At 37.6% G+C, this 20594-nt stretch overlaps 1 protein-coding gene across 28 annotated transcripts in view; it reads left to right on the top strand.

The window, feature by feature from the left end:
• MITF (melanocyte inducing transcription factor) overlaps positions 1 to 19945 on the top strand; it is a 218481-nt gene extending 198536 nt beyond the window's left edge. For 16 of the 28 annotated variants that reach the window (XM_035702633.2, XM_035702631.2, XM_025456549.2 and 13 more), the window contains 4 exons: positions 1954 to 2028; positions 7686 to 7761; positions 11104 to 11251; positions 16379 to 19945. In XM_035702633.2, coding sequence (XP_035558526.1) covers positions 1954 to 2028; positions 7686 to 7761; positions 11104 to 11251; positions 16379 to 16780 — 701 coding nt within the window. In that variant the 3' untranslated portion in view covers positions 16781 to 19945. Of the gene's footprint in view, positions 1 to 1953; positions 2029 to 7685; positions 7762 to 11103; positions 11252 to 12610; positions 12750 to 16378 lie in introns of those variants that run through there. The other 12 variants (XM_025456551.2, XM_035702634.2, XM_035702632.2 and 9 more) reach the window with 3 other exon arrangements.
• Positions 19946 to 20594: the final 649 nt, after the last annotated feature.

Raw genomic sequence — 20594 nt, 5'->3', positions numbered from 1 at the left:
GCCAAAACCAGGAGTCGGATACTTAACTAATGGAGCCACCCAGGCACCCCCCAAAGTAGACTTTTGAGTTATGTGTATGATTATTTCTTAAAAAACAACAGAGGCAGGGGGTGAGAATGAGAGAAATGAGTAAGAGGGTATAAATTTATTATTTTTTTAAAAAAAGAAGCAGATATAATGAGCTATACACTTCTAGAATCACTTTGTATCTTAGAAAATGACCACTTGAGACAGGAAAAGGGTAAAATGCCAAGAAAAGGAGAAAATGGACAGGAATTGGGGTTCTGAACACTGCTAGCTGAGAGACAGCATGATGTAGCCAAAGAGAATAAGTTTAGGACTCAGATCTGACCTAAGGGATAAGAAATGATCTTTATTAAGTGATTTTCCCTCTAGTCAGGAAGCAGAGGGCACCATGATTTGAACAGGGGAGGTTAAAGATAAAGAATTGTTAACCATGAGCAGGCACATAGCTACTCAGAGAGGATGAATACTGAAGAATACCCTGAGGCTGCAGAGGGTTTATCTAAGCTTGAGGAAGAGCCCTCCTCCCCAAGGCCAAGAGTCTACTGCCTTGGGGAGGATATGGGTAAAACTACAAAATGGCAGTGAAGTTCACTGGATAGCCTTGACCAAAGCTGGCCTACACTTGGTGGGTTGAGGTTGATGGGTAAAAAATCATAGTTGTGGGCTAGCAAATTGAAAAAACAAAACAAAACGAAACAAAATTAAGATACTAGAGGGGAGGGTGCCCATAATGCTCAAGTGAAAAAAAAAAAAAAAAAGAAAATGGATTGATCAAAAGGAAAAAAAAAAAAAAAGAAAATGGATTGATCTTCCCAACTGAAATAATTCAGCTTCTGAATTATTTATGTGTATATATGTATATATAATACACATATAATAAATGTACATCTGTATATAAGCTTCAGTGGCTATGAGTTATAAAGATTTTGAATTTTGGGTAAAATTCTGATTTGTCATAGTATAATGTTTCAGATATCAATTGTATAAAGAAAGTAACAGGAGGTCCCAGAATGCCAGGATTAATCAAACAACTGCCTCTTGTTTTGTTTTGTCGTCTGTAAGTTACAAAGTCACCCCTCCTCACAAGAGATCTCACAAGAGTTCCATGCAAATACATCTTTTCAAATGAAGTTGTCACTAAACGCCTTTGTACACTATTCCTATTTTTGTTTTTCAAAACTTAGACTAGTAAATAGTTGATCCTCACAGGCATTATTTAATTCTAGCAAGTTCTGTTGGAACCTCATTCCAAGTTCCAAAAAAAAAAAAAAAAAAATCCATTTCCACCAGTTAGAAGATCCAACGTGGTAGCTTTTCTCACTGGTTTTCATGTTCATGTGTTACAAAGGCATTGAAGAAATACTGAAAAGTTCTGTTGCAGGAAAGGAAAAATTGACTCCCATGGCGTCCTGGTGGCTCATTTAAGCGTCCAACTCCTGGTTTCAGCTCAGGTCATGATTGCAGGGTTGTGGAATCAAGCCCTGCATTAGGCCCTGCACCCATTGTGGAGTCTGCTTGAGATGCTTTCTCTCCCACTGACCCTCCCACTCATACTCTTTCTCTAAAACAAACTTTTAAAAAGGAAAAAAAGAAAAATCAACTCCTGATCATAGAATAGCAACAGCAAATTTCCATAGTTTTCTGGTTTTCTTCTTGTATGTTCATAGTGAGTGAGACACCTTTGTTACTGGTCTTTTACCATTCTGTGGCAGTCAAATCTTTGCATTTATTAGGTATATATTGCTTTTGGAAAAAATACAAGCTTTTGAAGAAACAGAATTTTTTTAAAAAAACTTTTTTTTTAATATTATGAGAGTTTGGTCAGATATGGTTCCATATATATCTAGAAAATGAGATGTTTTATAGTGTGCGTCATTGTGTGCCTTAAACAGTTCCCGTTTCTAATTACTTCATTCACGTGCACAGCGTGTATTTTTCCCACAGAATCTGAAGCGAGAGCATTGGCTAAAGAGAGGCAAAAAAAGGACAATCACAACTTGAGTAAGTTGGTTTTATGTTCATGATGTTGATATTGGAGTGAATGTTCCCCCTTGTATCAAAATTGTTTAAAATCTCTTGGGAGGAAATTGATATACATTGCTGTTAAAGGTACATTTTGTGGAGGAAAAAATGTTTTTCAGAAAAACTGAGGTTTTTCCCGTATTTTATCCCTGATCAGATTGAAGTTTTTTCAGTGTTCTGAAGAGTATTTACTTATTTATAGTAATGGTTTTGGCGTGTGTGTGTGTGTGTGTGTGTGTGTGTGTGTGTGTGTTTGGTGAGAGGGAGACTTGATCCCCAACTACCCAATTATAAGTGTTGCTTACACTGGAACTTATTAACAAAAGGGGATTATGGGATCATCTTCTCCAGTGAGATTTGAAAGGAAAAAAAATGAAACAGTTGGAGGGGAGTCTGGGTGAGATAGCCTCCCAAATTTCCAACTTAAACTGTGACTTAAAATAAAAAACCTTCCAATATTTAAAATTATTTTGTATGTGTTTAATTTACTCTTAATCAAATCTTTAAGCTTTTTCCTATGAGAACTTAAAATTTTTGTTTCATAAACAAAAGTAAAAGAGGCTGCATAGTTTAAAAAAAATTTTAAAAATTGGGTTTGAAGTCATTGGCGCATGTGTGTGAATTTTTCCTTTTACGGCCTCCTGTCCTCTTCTTCTTACATTGAGTTTTAAGAATGTAAGTTACAATTAAATACTTTGTCCTCATAAAAAAATGATAGAATGAGACCAAAATTTAAAATGATAGAATAAAGCTAGAGTTCTCCTCTGATCCCTAGGAGTCATCATCATCATTGTCGTCATTGTTTTCAATTTGCTATTCGTCTTCCCAGCCTCTGCCCATGTATTTAAGAATATACACACACACACATACACACACGCACGTGCACACTCAATATAATGGGCTTTTTGTGCATCTATTTTAACACAAGCAGTATTATGTTATCCATATTTGTTGCCATTTGCTTTCTTACTCAGCAGCCTGTCTCAAAGAACTTTTGCTGTTACTAGTCTAGATCTGTCTCCTTTTAAAAAAAACTGTTGCATACTACTCCACAGTGTGGCTGTGTGAAATTCAGTAATCCTCTTACTACTAAATATTTATGTTGCTTCCAGTTTTTTCCTGTTACAAATAGTGCCATAGTGAACATTTGCACACAGGCCTTTTGGTGGACAGGGGAGTTTAGGTTAGGGACTGAGAAATGGAATTGCTGGGCCCCAGAGGGGGTGAATTCTTTCTTTAAAAAAAAAAAAGATTTTATTTATTTATTCATGAGAGACACAGAGAGAGAGAGAGACAGAGACACAGGCAGAGGGACAAGTAGGCTCCATGCAGGGAGCCCGATGCGGGACTCGATCCCGGGTCTCCAGGGTCACGCCCTCGGCTGAAGGCAGTGCTAAATCACTGGGCCACCAGGGCTGCCCAAGTTCTTTCTTTTAATAGAGTCTGCCCTTCTCATTCTTATTTCAAGTATGAGAAGCTTTGCTCCTTTCCACCAAAAGATTTACACTAATATTTCTCAAGTCTCCTTCATCTTCCGAGTAACTGTACTCTAAGATAGTTCTTTTCAAATAACTTAGAATTAAGATAATTAAGCATTATCCAAAACTTTACCTAACTGAAATGTGGAAAACTAAGTTGGATCTTGTCAAAAACAAGGCCTTGACTTAGGCACCCATACCCTCAAGTTAAGGGTGGTCCATAAAGTATGAACATGATCAAGTTACACTCTAAGGGCTACAAAAACATATTAAAATCTCATCTAACCATTAGAAATGAATACTCAAGTTTAGATTGTGCATTGGCATAGCTTTTCCTCTCCTAGAAACTCACCTTGTAAACACAGTTGCCAAAACATGCACAATAATACGTTCATTTATTTACTCACAACTATTTATTGAGCTTCTGTTTTATACAGGCATTTTTCTACAGAAGTAACCAGATAGGCTTCCCACTCTTATGGGTTTCCATTTGAGTCAAAGGCAGATAGAATAGACGAGCAAAAAATACAGTAAATTGGTGTTTTCAATATAGAGCAAGAACTACATAGGAATAAAATGTACATGTGAACACCGGCCAAAATACTCCTTATACTGTTGACAACAAGAGAGAAATTGGAAATAGTCTAAATATTCATCAGTAGAGTATTTGTAAGTAAATTATGTTATATTCCTACATGGGATACTCAGTGGCTCTTGAGAAGAATAGAGTTGGTCTGTTTCACCTGACTTACGTGGATGTCCACAATATATTACTGAGTCAGAAGAGCAAGTGGCAGAAAAATAGGTACCTTTTAGAAAAAGATCACACTGGATAGAGATGTGCGTGTGTGTGTGTGTGTGTGTGTGTGTGTGTGTGTATGGATGTGTGTGTGTGCTGGGAGAGATTTAGGAGTTTACCTTTATCAATTGCCCATTTCTTGAGGCAAGTAGGTGTTGCATGTTGTAAGCAGTTGGCTTTTACTTTTTCCTTTATGCACTTCTGTATGTTTTGCAAAATTTTGCAAGTTATAATAAAAAATAATTGTGGAGGGAAGGCACCGCATTAAATAAAGTGTAGTCTATCTAAATGTTGCATGATGTTACTGTTAAATGAGAAAAGACAGGCACAGAAGCATTTTTATTATAATTCTACTTTATCATTCTTTATTTAATACTTAGTAACTGAGGGCCTACTGGGTGCCAGACTCATATAGGTACTTGGAATGCACCAGTGAATAAATATACATACATACATTTATATATATATATATAAATACAAACAAATGAAATATGCAGATGGTAGAAAGTTCTTTGATGAGACAAAGTACAGGCAATGGAATAGAGTATCAAGATAGGCGTGGAAGGAGGTGGTGGTTCAATTTTAAATAGAATGGTCAGGGAAGGCTCAGAAGTAAATTTGAGTCACTTCCTGAGGGAAGTGAGGGCAGAGCCATTCAGATATCTGGAGGAAGAGTGTTCCAGGAAGAGTGAACAGCAGTATGAAGCCCTAAAGTGGTTGAGGAATCGCAAGAAGCCCATGGGGCTAACAGGAGGTTCACACAAATGAGTCATGACAGAAGATGTGGTCAGAGAGGGAGAAGAGTAGAACACGAGATCAGAGGAATGGGAGCCCACCAGATCTTTGTCAGAGACGTCTTTTGTCTAGGTGAGTGGGTAAATAATTGGCGGGTTTTCAGCAAGGGGTTGGATGCTCTGACTTACGTTTTAACCACATTCCTCTGGCTGTTGTGGTCTAAATAGACCAAAGAGGGTAGGAAGTAGTAGACATAGGTGATACAGAGATAGCAGTTAGGAGCACTGCAGTCATCCAGGCAAGAGATGATGGTGGCTTCTATTAGTGGAGATTGGAAGTGGACAGATTCTGGAAATATTTTGAAGGTAGAGCCAACAGACTTTGATGATGAATCAGATGTGGGATGTGAGAGGAACAGAGGTACAGAATTGATTCCAAGGTTCCGGCCTAAGTAACTGGAAGGATGGAGCTACATTAAATGAGGTGGAAAAGTCTGTGGGTAGAGTTATTTGAGCATGGATGACCAGGAGTTTGTGTGCAGAGTATTGGGACTGCTCATTAACCCTCCCTGTGGAAACCTCTAGTAGCCAGACATATGAGTTTGGAGTTCCAGGGACCTGTCTGAACTGGAAATACAACTAGGGAAGTCATCAGTGTATATGTGGTGTTAAAAACCATGGGTCTAAATGAGATCACCAAAAGTGAATGTAGATAAGAAGGGTCCCAAGAACTGTGCCCTGGGTATGCAGCATATTTAGAGAATAAAAAATTGTCCCAAAAGATATATAAGAAACTTAACAGTGGTCATATCTGGATCATAGGGTACTTTTACTTCATCTTATGAATTTCAGTGCTGTTTGAATCTTTATGATTATTTTATATGCTTGGAAAAGTCAGAAGATAGGTCATGCTTCAGAGTTTTAGAGGAGGTTAGCTAGAAGATCAGAGGTCCCAAAATTCCTTCTTTAGAACCATTGAGTATCACTATTTCTATTTTATAAAAGCTTAATATTAAGGAAGTATTTTATTTTTATTTTTTTAAGATTATATTTATTTATTCATGAGAGACACAGAGAGAGAGAGAGGCAGAGACATAGGCAGAGAGAGAAGCAAGCTCCATGCAGGGACCCTGATGTGGGACTCGATCCTGGTACTCCAGGACTACACCCTGGGCCAAAGGCAGATGCTTAACTGCTGAGCCATCCAGGGATCCCCATTAAGGAAGTATTTTAAATAACTTCTATGATTGAATCATAGAAGTGATCACTCAGCTAAGAAAAAAAACACAGTATGTGTTGGGAAAGTAGTACATAATATTATTTACCTAAGTGTATGGAGTATTAGTAGGTCAAATATAAATATTTATCAGGTCATAATATGTTTAAAGTGAAATATTAACGTCTTTAATCCAATTTATTAGACCTTAAGTTATTTGGAATTTATTTGTCAGAGTAGGTAAATTAAACATTTGTTAACTCATATGCTTGACTGTTTCATCCTCCCTAAGAAGATGATAATTTAGCTAAACATGTAACTGAATTGATAAAATAGGGATGCCATTAGGATGCATGTATAGTTAAGCAAGCTACACTTAACTCCTAGGCTTGTGTTACCCAGTACTGTAGCCACTCAACCCAACTGCCTGCTGAAATGTGGCTAGTTCAAATTGTGATGTGCTAGAAGTATAAATTATACACTGGATTCAAAAATCTAGGACAAAGAAAAGAATGTTAAATATTTAATTTATTAATATTTACATAGATTGCAGGTTGAATTGATGATATTTTGGATATATTGGGTTTACAAAAATATTCAAATTACTTTTACCTTTTTCTTTTCACTTTTTCAATGTTGACTACTAGAAAATTTAAAATTACAGAGTCACTTGCGTTGTATTTCTATTGGGCAACGTTGGGCCTAGAGCAGGGAGTTTTGTATGGCTTGTAGGCTAAGAATGCTTTTTACAATTTTAAATGGTTAAAATTTTTTTTTTTAATTCTATGATGTGTGAAAATTATATAAAATCCAAATTCTGGCATCCACTGCTTCTTGTTGATAGACTTGCATTGCAGAAAACTTTTATCCAGTTAATATTACCACATTTTGAATTGTGTCAATTAAAAAAAGCTATGGAAAGTTATTTTCTTTCTCATTATGTAGGTACCTACATACTATCCTCAATTTTGCCATTAGACTTCAAAGCCAAAAGTAATTCATCATCCAGCCCTGTAAAAGTTTGCTACCCCCTATTCTGAAATACTCAGGGTTGACTTCTTTCTGTTCCCACTTACTGCTGGGTGTCCTTGTCAAGCCTCTAATATCCCCAAAGTAGTTTTGACATTTATAATTGAAGATACCAAGTCTAATTTCGGTGATGTTATAGGATCAAATGAGGAATCACAATCTTGGGATTCTGTAAGTGATAAAGTTCTGTACAAAGGTGGCTCATTTTCTTGAAGTGCTTTAACCTTAGTACCGAAAACATGGTAACACAGGGGAAATACAGATTCGGGTTGCATTGCCTTGAGCCAGCAAAGGTAATGCACACATGGCTTTAACAAGATACACTAAATGCGTATGTGGTGCTGTTACTAATAGTCCCTTCCTATGCTCTTTTCTTGAAGTTGAACGAAGACGACGATTTAACATAAATGACCGCATTAAAGAACTAGGTACTTTGATTCCCAAGTCAAATGATCCGTGAGTACAATTCCATGTTAATCTGCATCGTATATTTTTTGGTACCTTAATGCTTATTCATATTGTTGCGAAAAATGCACAGTTATAGAAACTAGAGTCAAGAAGCACCCCCTCTCCCTTTGATTCCATTTCTGGTATACTTCTTATATCTTTCTTTTGGTTGGACTCATCAACTAAACTTTTGAGAGCAATCAGCTGAATTGTATGTATTCAAGGGTTACTGAGCATGAGCTGTTCCCCTTGGATATGAAGAGGTGGCTTTCTGAAATCTGAGACTCCTTGGCAAATGATCCCCAAGCTGCTAGAATTCTCTGAACAGTTCATGCAGGACAGAGATTTCAGTAGTTCTTTAGATTTGTTGACTATCTGCTATATACACTCATACAATATCTTATGGGTCCTGAGAGCTGGTATTCGAGACTTCAAGTTTAACAATATTCAACAGACAAAAGGTCAAAGACGGTTTTTTTTTTTTTTTTTTGAAAACTTGCATGCCTTCTGTATGTTTTACCAATGTAGAAAAAAAGTAATTTTTAATCCTCTTTTAAGTACACGTCAGCTAATTTGGGTTACAGCTTCCAGTCTCTGCTCCCCTCCTGCTCCCTTTCAGACGGAGATAACAGTAGTAAAGATAATTTTCCTACCAGCAACGTCAGCAAGTAGGACAACAAATACACAATTTTTATCCATTAGAAAGTGGCCCATTTGAAGTAAGGGGCTAGAGAATGTGTACATTTTAATGGCTCCCACAGGCATCCGATGAAATTAGCCTTTGAATATGACCTTTTAGCTACCTAATAAAATGTAAAGATGAAATCAAGCATTATTCATGCAAGGCTTATTAAATTTGCTATTCACATTATTGTCAGGGAATTTGTGACAAAATAAAATAAAATCATTGCCCATTGTAAGGTGGTTTTGATGGATGTTCAAGCACAATTTCCATCATCAACATTTTGCTTTCCCAGGTTTCAAGGAAAGCCATTTTGAAACTCAAAACATTCAGATTCTCAGTTCTGCAGCACAAATTTATCCTACTAAGGGGCTGTGACCTTCATTTCCTATAGTCAGTCTTGCATGATAGTTGAAATTGAATTCCCATTTTCCTGTTCTTTATCAGCTTTCACTTTTTAGCATATTCTTTTAAACTGTAGCATGTGAATCTCTTTAGCAACGTATTATGAAATTATGGGGCTGCAGTGAAAGCCCGTATTTGCATATCTTCTTTCTCTATTGTATTAGAATACTTACGTGTTTATAATCTGAACTGATAATGATCTTTAATTGTAGGCATTGTTTTAAGATAAACGGACTATAATCTCTACTAGGGGTTTTTCCATACTAGATTTCTGGAACAGGCTCTGGGGCTGCTATAGGGACATAGTCCAGCTGCCCAGGGTCTTAGCCCCATAACTCCCTCCTCCCCTACAGCAGATCTGCTTTTGTTGATTTATATATTGGGGATCTTTTTTATACTTCTGTGTGAAAAAAGGGTTGCTCTCTAATTAAAAGGAAAAAAAAATTTTTGAATACCTTTTCTTTAAGCCTAAAAGCATAATTGATTGAATGAGTCTCACAAGGAAGCAAAACCTAAGATAATTGGTTGGAACAGTCACTTCTTAAAAACTAAGTAGCTGCCTATATATTTCAGTAAGGGTTTTTCAGATTACTGGCCTAGTTAAGGCATATTTCATTATGGTTACATTTCTTTCTGGCTGCTAAAGAGTCTGTTACTTTGATCTCAGCCCCGAACATTAAACAAGTCCCCTCTGTGCTCCCTCTATCTCAGGACACCTCCCTGGATAGCCATCTTTGGTGCTCAGACCCCAGGGACCAACCCCAGGGGATTCTCTGGGGTCTGTAAGTCTGCCTCTCATGGGAGAATTTCTGTTTTGTTCTTCATCTAATCCATAGGAGGATCAATTACTTGTTGACTTGTTTTAATGACTCTCCATTCACACATCCCGGCTGATACTTCCGATCAACCTTCAGCAGATATAGGTTGTAGGGTAGAAGAGTTTTCATACATTAAGTTGTTTCTGTTTTTTTTTTTTCACTGTCCTTGTCGTTGTCATCATGAACATTGTCTATGAAAGAGCTCAGATTACAGTACCACAGAAATACTACTTAATGTAATTCTAATTTCATTCTTAATTATTTTTCTGCAGCGCTCTAAATTTTTCAGCTCACTTATACCTACATTTTAATGGTGTTCTTAATTTCCTCATACATGAGTATATTACAGCCACAGTGATTAAAAACTGACAGGCACCAAACTTAGGCTGCCTGGGTTCAAATTCCAGTCCCTTACTAGATGTGTGATGTTGGGAAAGACACTTGATTTTCCTCATCTATTAAAAAAAAGAGGGTAGGAGTTCAGAATATTTTTACTCAGTCTGGTTGTTTTGAGCACTCAGTCACATAAGAATGATATAAGGGTTCAGTGCATGGAGTCTGGGGCCAGATCCTCTATCTAGGCTTCCTGGCTCTGCCGCTTACTAGTTGTGTGGCCTTGGGCAAATTACTCCAGCTCTCTGTGTCTTTGTTTCCCACTTTACAAAATAGGGACAATATATTAGTGCCTAGCTAGTGAGGTTGTTATGATTAAATGGGCTATAAAATACCTTAAAACATACCTGAAACATAGTAAATGCTGTTTAAAGATAGCCATTGTAGTTATTCTTTTGGGCCTTTGACACAGTGCCTGCTCTGTTACTTGAATTGCATTCCAAACTTTTCATAGCACATTCATATCTGAGAGGGTTTCTTGGATTTCTGTAACATACCTGCAAGCCTGCGAGCCTGTTCTTCATACATGTGTACTATCACCATTTTATAGATAAAGAAACAGGGACACAGAGAGAGGTTAGAGAACTTGGCCATGAATGTTCATGAGAAAATCCAAGGATATCGCTTTTATGCTACACATGGTCAAGTAGTAGGATCTCAGGGATATTTTTTGTTAACTATAGATTATTCTGCTTGTCTGAATGATCTAACTTTGATAGTCCGAAAAACCTATGACTCTAATATAGTTTTTAAGAATATTGTTTTTTGTAATCAATAGAACTAAATTTAAGTCCCAACTCCACCTGATAGTAGCTCTGTAACCAAGGGCATACTGAGTAGTGTCTGTTTCAGCATGTGCACAACAGCCTTCCCTTTCAAGGCACTTGCCTGGGTTAAGTAGGATATGTAAGAGGTGGGTGAACAGTGTCCACATGGCAGGCATAGTTCAACTTGTCATTGTTACCTTGTCTTTAGAAATTGAGTGCTCTGGATAATGAATTTTCATTGTGCCTCAAATCCCGAAAAAGGTTGTTTTCTTCCTCTTTGTTACAGAGACATGCGTTGGAACAAGGGAACCATCTTAAAAGCATCTGTGGACTATATCCGAAAGTTGCAACGAGAACAGCAACGTGCAAAAGAACTTGAAAATCGACAGAAGAAATTGGAGCACGCCAACCGGCATTTGTTGCTCAGAATACAGGTATGGGGCATGTGTTGTGTAGGGTTTCCAATATGTCGCTGACATGGAGGTGGGAGGAGAGGGGATATAATAAGCCATGAGGGACTTGATTTACATGATTCTATATAGTAGGTACTTGTTATTTATGTCCCTGTTTGTGACTTTGCTACTCATAAGAATTTACTGTAAGCTTAAGATCAACATTTATGGCACTGTCATGGTCATTACTGGACATGTGCAGAGTGGCTAATTTGAGTTAAGGTTGAACAAAACAATGACCTGCTGTCTTGTTTCAGCTCATGTGGTAAATAAGCATACTTTTCATGGTCCTTAGTCCCGCGCTTTTCACATTTCTGTGGGTTTTATGTGTGAATTTTGCTGTTTAAAATGGCCCCGAAGGGTATTACTGAAGTTGTCTGGTGTTCCTAAGCATGAAAAGGCTGTGAGGTGTCTCATGGAGATGAGTTTCCTTCATATGTGAGTCGCAATACTGTTGGCTGTGAGTTTGATGTTAATGAATCAACATTATATATTAAGGTGTCTTTAAACATAAAGCAAGGTTACATGTTGATTGGTTAATGAAAATGTGACAGGGCACTCTTAGAAACCCAACTCCGTATTTTCCTCGAGGAGCATCGTTTGATATTTACTAACTCAGGGTTCAGAGCCTCTTTATAGAACATACCTATCTTAGTGCATTTGGACTGCTGTAACAAAACACCATAGACTGGGTGGCTTACACAACAAACGTTATTTCCCAAAGTTCTAGAAACTAGGAAGGCCAAGATCAAGGTCCAGGTAGATTCATTATCTGGTGAGAGCCTGTTTCTGTTTCGTAGATGGGTAAATCACTGGGTCTTCACATGGCAACGCGGGGAGGGAGCTCTCCCATCTTTCTCTTACAAGGGCACGAATCCCCTTCTTCAGAACTCCACCCTCATGATCTACTCACTATCCCAAGCCCTACCTCCAAACATATCACATTGGTGATTAGATTTCAACCTATGAATTTGGAGACCAGGAAGACATAAACATTCAATCAAGAGCAATCATTACCTCTAATGATGAGAATTGACTGTAGTTGTTAAATACCAAGATGCCTTAGTATTTGGTGGGGGTATGTAGCCCACAGTCAAAACCCTTGTCTATGGGGAACTTGGGAACATCCAGAAAATCATACCAAGATACAAATTTTAGGAATACGTACTGATAGTGAAATTATGCTATATGTATCTTTAACTCATACTATTTATGCTTAGAGATGTACTAATTTTAATATGTGGAATTTATCCATCATTCTATGTATTGAGTATATGTACCAGTGTGAAGTGTGAGACGGGGCAGTCCTTCTGTAGTATCAGCTCCTGGTCCTCCTCTTAGGCACTCGGGCTCTCATGCTGAGTGTAAAGACATAACTTCCTCTGAAACTATCTTAAAGAAGAAAAAGAAAAATGGACTCTCTGCTGATGACCCCAGGAGTTTGCAAGAGTAATTTTCATTTACTTGCTGACCTCGAACACAGTCCACCAGTAAGTGACAATTAATAGACTCCCTTCTCCTTGAGTAGATGGACCCACGTTTTACCATTTTTTCAGGTTTCCAATGCAGCTGTTTGGGGTAAGCAAAGCCTGACCCTTCAGACAGCAGTGTGTTTGATCTGGTGGTATTGATCCCAGACACCAAATCTCTTTAACAGAATAATTCATTTACACTAATGGTCTCAGATCTTTTAAGTGCTCCACAACACTGTGGACATTTCCTACTGTCACATCTCTCATTTCAGTGCAGTGATTTTCAGCCCCAGGACAGGGAGGCAGAAGACGATTCTCCTCTAGGGGGTGCAGTTTAGAATGTCTGTAGTGAAGCAGAGGTTGCACATCATTTGAAAATCCTTTCTTTAAAATATTTTTTTGGTTTTTGTTTTATGTCTTATCTCTTCAATAAGTAGCCATAGATCCTTTTCTCTTGAACTTAACATATTAACATACCCGTTTATAAAAGCAGCTTATACTAATGCGTTATTTCTTTATACAAATGTTAAAACATAGGAACTATTTTGAAAGAGAAGGTAGGTTTTCTTTTAAGCTTGTTAAACATGTCTCTTCATGTGGAATATGAATATTGTGAAATACATGGATTAGAAATGCCACAGTGGTGACGTCTTGGGTTTCTTCTGGTGACAGTGTGAGGCAGCCTGTAGAACTTTCGCAAAGCATGGAAAACATTATTAACTAGGAAGGTTCTGCTGCGACATGAACCTGAGTTCTCCAGATGAGACTTACCATATTGTTTAGAAATCTAAGTAGTGCTTTAATCAGCCGATAAACATTTTAAATTAAACAACAAGAGATCAGAGTAAGATGTTAGCGTCTTTTCATCCAACTTTGTTGTTTCTTTTTAAGACAAGCTGTATGTGTAGGGGAGCTGTTCTTATTAGCATGTTGGTATAGATTTACAATAGTGCATGTTTTAAGCTTGGGCCTAAGGGCTCCCTTTCATTTTCACTCCAAGTGATGCATGCAGAAATTTTCACAGAAGAAAGAACATGAAGCCTTAATATCATTGGAACCATAATTTTATTAAACAGCCCAAGGCTTTAAAATGATGCCTGAAGAGAGTTGTGTTTCTGGAGATCGTGCAAAGGAACATGCACATACTTGTGTGACATCTCACACTCCCGTCTCTTATGTGTCATGTGTTCAGAGAATGATCTTTACTACACATTGAACATGACTTTTTAGGAACATACATTTCTAGGATTGTGGGCAAAGGTTGAGTGGCTGGATCACACTGGAGGCTACTTTTCCCTCCTTTGTAAGACAAGGTGACTTCCTTCAAATTTATATTTTGTCATTATTATATTAGTGTATGACAAGTATAGAAAGAGTCGCCTTGGCATGTAGAAGCAGAACACTCATCGAGAATCAGTTAGGTTCATTTAAGGAGGGTCCAGGGAATACTCAGGGAGAGTGGAAGAGCTCCCTTGAGGGCATTTTGAAACGAAGAACCCAGGAAGGCTGTGACTGTTGGGAAGTACATTAGTCTGCTCAGGCCACTATAATAAATACCACAGGTCAGGTGGCTGAAACACCAGAGGTGCATCTTCTCACAATTCGGAAGGCTGGAAATCCAAGGTCAGGGTGTGGGTGGGGTTGGTTTTTCTGCACTTCTCTCAGAGACTGCCTTTTCCTTGTGTTTTCCCATGATCTGACCTAGGTGTATCTCTGTGTCTTAATCTCCTCTTCTTCTAAGGACATCCATCCTATTGGAGGTTGGATTAGGGCCCACCCAAATGATCTCACTGAACTTAACTCTGTCTAAAAAAGGGTATCTCTAAATACAGTCACATTCTGAGGTGCTTGGGGTTAGGACTCGAACATGCAGATTTTTCTTTTCTTTCTTTTCTTTTAAGATTTATTTATTTGAGAAAGAGAGAAGAGATGGAGGGAGAGACATAGAGAACACAAGTGGAGGGAGGAGCAGAGGGAGAAGATCTCAAGCAGACTGGGCACTGAGCAGGGAGCCTGACTCAGGGTTCAATCTCATGACCCTGTAACAAAACAATTTTTCAATTCAGCCCATAATATGAACGATGCGAAGAAAGTGTAGAAGAAAATTATTCATCCTCCCTATGAGAACTTTCTTTTGGAATTAAAAAAACAAAAACCAACCAAACAAAACACTTCCCTTGGCCCTGGTAAGATGAGTTAAGCGACATTTCTCAGGCTTAAGTTCCTCATGTACAATTTCCACAAGTTGCGCCATTACTACCCAAATTTTATTAGTTCATAAACCCTTCATATCTTAGTAATTGTTTCACTGTGCCCTAGGCCAAAGAACTACATACCATTTCTTTGTTAGGTCCAAGCAACTTATTGAATATTTAGGTCCTAACAACTTAGTCACCATTTGAAAGTACAAAATACATAAGCCAAAAGAAAAATAGCATTTTTATTTTATTTTTGAATAACTGCATTACCTACTAATGGGATGTATGTGTCTGTTGAGCACTATACAGCTTCTCCAACCATGGAAGCTGCTTGGACAGTGCCACGCTCATTTCTTATCCCTTGTTGATTTTCATGCAATTCTTACTTTTTATCACAGCAGCCAGCAAAGACCCAGCTCTGCGATGTTATGTGATGGAGAAGCACGTAGCTTGACTTAATGCTGAGACTGTGACCTGTCTTGAGTTTGGTAGTTCTCGGAGTAGTATTTCTTCAGATATCTGAAAATGTCACAGTGTCCTGAGAGTTCCCTGTAGCACCCCTTGATATGTGTGCATAGTGGAGAGACCCCCAAACTTTGTTATTTACTGAACATTTTCCTTTAATCAGCTCACATTTTGAAATTCTATTTTTTTTTAAATTTTATTTATTTATGATAGTCACACAGAAAGAGAGAGAGAGAGAGAGAGAGAGAGGCAGAGACACAGGCAGAGGGAGAAGCAGGCTCCATGCACCGGGAGCCTGACGTGGGATTCGATCCCGGGTCTCCAGGATCGCGCCCTGGGCCAAAGGCAGGCGCCAAACCGCTGCGCCACCCAGGGATCCCTGAAATTCTATTTTTATATTTACTTTTATTTCTGTATTTTTAAAATTTATCTTCATGAATAGTAACATCTGGGAGAGAGTGTCTTTATATTTAATACATAATGAAATCCATATAGCACCTAAAGCTCAAGTCATGTACTACCAGTGGTTCCTGTACTTTAAGAAATAATACTTATTAATTAAAAGATTAAAAAATTATTTTAACAATTTATGATTTTTTTCCTCTAAGTGTCTGATTTTTTTAATATGTTACTTTTTAGAGAAGTTTTAGATTTACAGCAAAATTGAGGAAAAGGTAGAGAGAATCTCCATATATTCCCTGCTCTCCCACCTGTATAGCCTCCAGTGCTGTCAACATCCCCCACCAAAGTGGTATATTTGCTATAGCTGATACACCTGCACTGCACAACATCATTACCCAAAGTCCCTATTTTACCTTAGAGCTCACTTTTGGTGTTATACCTCTTGTGAGTTTGAACAAATATGTAATAACATGTATGCGTCATTATAGTATATCATATATAGTACTTTGCCCTAAAATCCTCTGTAAACCACCTCTTGAAACGTGATTTTTTTTTTTTTACTTTTATTTTAGGAACTTGAAATGCAGGCTCGAGCTCATGGACTTTCACTTATTCCATCCACGGGCCTCTGCTCTCCAGACTTGGTGAATCGGATCATCAAGCAGGAACCCACTCTTGAGAACTGCAACCAAGACCTCCTTCAGCATCATGCAGACCTACCTTGTACGACGACGCTTGATCTCACAGATGGCAGCATCACCTTCAACAACAACCTTGGAGCCGGGACCGAGAGTAGCCAAGCCTATAGCGTCCCCACGAAAATGGGATCCAAACTGGAAGACATCCTGATGGATGACACTCTTTCTCCCGTTGGTGTAACTGACCCACTCCTTTCATCAGTGTCCCCTGGAGCTTCCAAAACAAGCAGCCGAAGGAGCAGCATGAGCATGGAAGAAACCGATCATGCTTGTTAGCAGGCCCTCCCTGCTCTGCGCTTTCAAAAACTGCTTCCTTTCTTGATTCGTAGGTTTCATAATTTACCTGAAGGGGTTTTCTTGATAATTTTCCTTTAATATGAAATTTTTTTTCATGCTTTACCAATAGCCCAGGATATATTTTATTTTTAGAATTTTGTGAAACAGACTTGTATATTCTATTTTACAACTACAAATGCCTCCAAAGTCTTGTACCATACGTGTACAGTATCTGTGAACTGAATTCACCCTGGACTTTAGCTTTCTGAGCAAGAGGATTTTTGCATCAGAGAAATTTCTGTCCATTTTTATTCAGGGGAAACTTGGTTTGAGATTTTTATGTCTGTGGCATCTTTGGAAATTAAATGTAAAGTTTAATCGAAAGAATGTAAAGCAACCAAAAAAAAAAAAAAAAAGCAAAAAGAAAGAGATTGAGGAAAGAAAGGAAGAAATCTACACTAACCCTTTTTTATTTTGTAAATGTATTGATTCCTTGGTACTGCCTTAAAGTTCCAGTACCATTCTAACAGCATTTAGTCTTTCTACTGCAAACTATTTAAGGCAATACAATATTCTGTAAAAGACAAAAAAAAAAGTGCACCCAATTTCATGAGGATTGTCTGGTTAGAAAATGTAACTGATCCCTTCCTTAGGTGCAAGTGAAATTGAAGAGGGTTAGAGACCTAGGCTCTGAAACATGGGCTCTAATCTTGCTGTCCTTCACTCTGTGCTCTGTTACAATTTTCCTCATCGATGAGTGTGATTCAATTTTCCATAAGATACATTTTATTTTGAAAAGGAAATGAGTGTCCTCTCAAAGTAAAATATTGAGGAGCACTGAAAGTTGTCCTTTTTTTTTTCTTCTCTTCAATTTCACTTTTGATAAAACCAAACTGGGCACGTTTCTAATTGGCTTTCCTATTTTTATTTTTAAATTATGTTTTACTGTTTGTTTGATTTGTACAGATTCTTTATTATCATCGTTCTTTTCAGTATGTTTGTATTAATTTGTAAGAATATGCATCTTAAAATGGCAAGTTTTCAATATTTTTACAACTCACTGGTGGTTTTCCGCATTCTTTGTACACACATGAAAGAAAACTTTTATGCAAGGTCTTGTGTTTAAAGAGAGCTTTGCGAATATTTTGTATATTACAGTCTCACTCGGAACTGTTTTTTCCACACATTTAAGGTGTAGTATTAATAGGTAAAACTGGCTTTCTAGAGAGAATAAACTTACATATTTATTTTTAGTCATATAAAAGTAGCAATATTCTTGGAGACTGATAACCATAGCGTTAATACGCCCATTATGGTCATTTAAATTAGGGTTTATTTCAGCAAACTTGCTGAATTTTTGGAAGGAGAGAAATACTGTATTGGCAAATTACTGTTACTTGATAACAGTGTTTTAACAAGCAGCAAAGTTGTAAGTTAGTTTCAGTGCATTATCTACTTGTGTAGTCCTTTGCAATAACAGTAGTGTTACATGTAATCTATCTGGCCTACCTGTTTTATACAGCTGACATATGGTGTTAAGAGCCAGGCTGTTGAATGGAATTTCTCAGTAGCAGCCTACAATTGAATAGCAAGTGGCATAAAGCATATCCATTCAGAATGAAGTGCCTTAAATATAGCAGTAGTCTTTTTTGGACTAGCACTGACTGAACCATAATATAGGAGACAGTTTCAAGATGGTATCTATAGTCAAGAGGAACATGGAGCATGGTGCCTATGTAGACAATATAAGAGCTTCCAATTTTCCTTCAGATATTTTTAATATTAAATATATTTTAGTGACAGAGTGCCAACTTCTTTCATCAGGAAATCTTATTCAGGAGGGTTTTTTTTAAAAAAAAGAAAATGAGTTTAAATGTCAAATACGAATTGGTGGATGGGTATTGGAGGGTTCAAAAAGAAGGTGTGATTGTCAGATGTATGAATGGATGGCTTCCGTGAAAATAATCAACTGCATAGTTCCCATGCACATTGGGCAATGAGAATCCTTGGAAACACTGATGATGCTATCAGTTTTATAGCTTTATTACTGAAGGGGGTAGGGAAAATTAATTCCCATTCTTTCAATCCCCTTAATTGTATAGCTCTTTTCCTAGTATAGTGATGCAAATCTGCATGAACAGCTAACTGTACCATAGTGTTCATTGATACAATCATAGCATTGTCTACTTTTCTCTTCATATTTATATGGGGGGAGGGGAGCTGGTTGCACAAGTCAAAGATCGCGATGGTGTGATGCTTGTTTACTTTAGCTGATTGTGAGAGTTCTTAAAAATGGAGCAAGGTTGACTAGCCCCTGGCCCAGGGAATATGGCCAGGGCTAAGTGACCTTATAGAAAGCTCCGTTGAGAGGAAGCATGGCATCTTGTACCACTGTCCTGACTTTCGCAACTCCTGAGCTCACTGTCACCTGCTTCCCCATCCCCTTCTTCTTAAGAGACAATTTCTGGGAGTGGCGGGTGAGGAGGCCCAGGAGAATGCTGCATCCTCGGGGGTGGTTTTATTTATTTCTTTTTTGCCAAATCGAGTGTGGATTTGTTTTAGGGACTAGTTAAGCCAAGAGCGGTGGTTTGGGGTCGCTGTTTGTGACAATGAAAGAATGATCCACACCACTCCCCGCATCCCTGAGAGCAGACTTGTGACTCGGGGTTGGGCCTCCGTATGGAGTGACCAAAATGCCAAACTTGTCCACCTGCCTCCGGGTAAGGCAATGGAAATACCAAACCTTTTGACTTTGCCAAAAACCCTACAACCAACCTGGTCATACATAGGATGACAAAGTTCTTTCTGGTTGTTTTTAAATAATAAAGCAATAAGAACAAATAAAATACATAGGAAGTTAAGAGATATAAAATAAAGCACAAAGGAATGCACTTATTAATATTTTTTAAAAATGCACTGGGGAAAAGTTGGTGTTGATAACAGTATATTAAAAAACCCTATTTCTTGAAAAAAAAGTGACAAATGACTGTCTCTTGCGGACGCTTGGTACTGTAATGTTAATAATATAGTCACCTGCTGTTGGATGCAGCAATAATTTCTGTATGGTCCATAGCACTGTATATTATGGATCAATATTAATGTATCCAATGAAATAATTGAACTGTTGTTCTTGATAGCCTCATTAAAGCATTGGTTTTTCACATAGTGGTGGCCAATTGTTTTTAGTTAATGACAATTCTGAATATTGTTTGCCTTATCAAAAATGGTACCGCACATTTTCTTCTGATTTAACGAATAACAAATTGCATGAAAAAAATTTTAAATGCCAGTAAGTACTTTTTTTGTTTTAAATGCCATTCTCAGATATTACTTTTTGGTTTTAAAAAATTTTTGATTATGACTTGCACTCAGATGAACTATAATTATACAGCTTTTTTTCCCCTCTGAATTTGGGGGAGATTTTAAACTCCCAGATGCCAAGAATTCATTTTAGATATAGGAGTTTTATTTAACATGTTTAAGTGAGAGGTGGCTTTACAAGAAGAGAAATTGTCAGAGAAGCCCTTGCATATTTACGAAAAAAGACATTGGGTTTTTAAAATACAAATTTACAATAATGAAAGCTTAATATACCCAGGTTGCCAGCTCCTGGCTGTATTTTTTTTTAAATACAGCACTTAAGAATCATTTGATAAATGTTGGATTTGACTTGGGAAGTGTCAGACAAAACATGTCTTTATTCCCTAGCTAGACCTTAAACTTATGCCCTCTTTAAAAAATATTCTGGTTTAACCTCTGGAGAAAATGAGCAAGAAACTTCTGTAATGCTTCTGTTCTGATTGTCAGCTTTTTG

Source organism: Canis lupus, chromosome 20 (assembly GCF_003254725.2).
Source record: "Canis lupus dingo isolate Sandy chromosome 20, ASM325472v2, whole genome shotgun sequence".
In the NCBI taxonomy this organism is placed as follows: Eukaryota; Metazoa; Chordata; class Mammalia; order Carnivora; family Canidae; genus Canis; species Canis lupus.
This window is presented reverse-complemented; position numbering and strand designations above follow the sequence as displayed.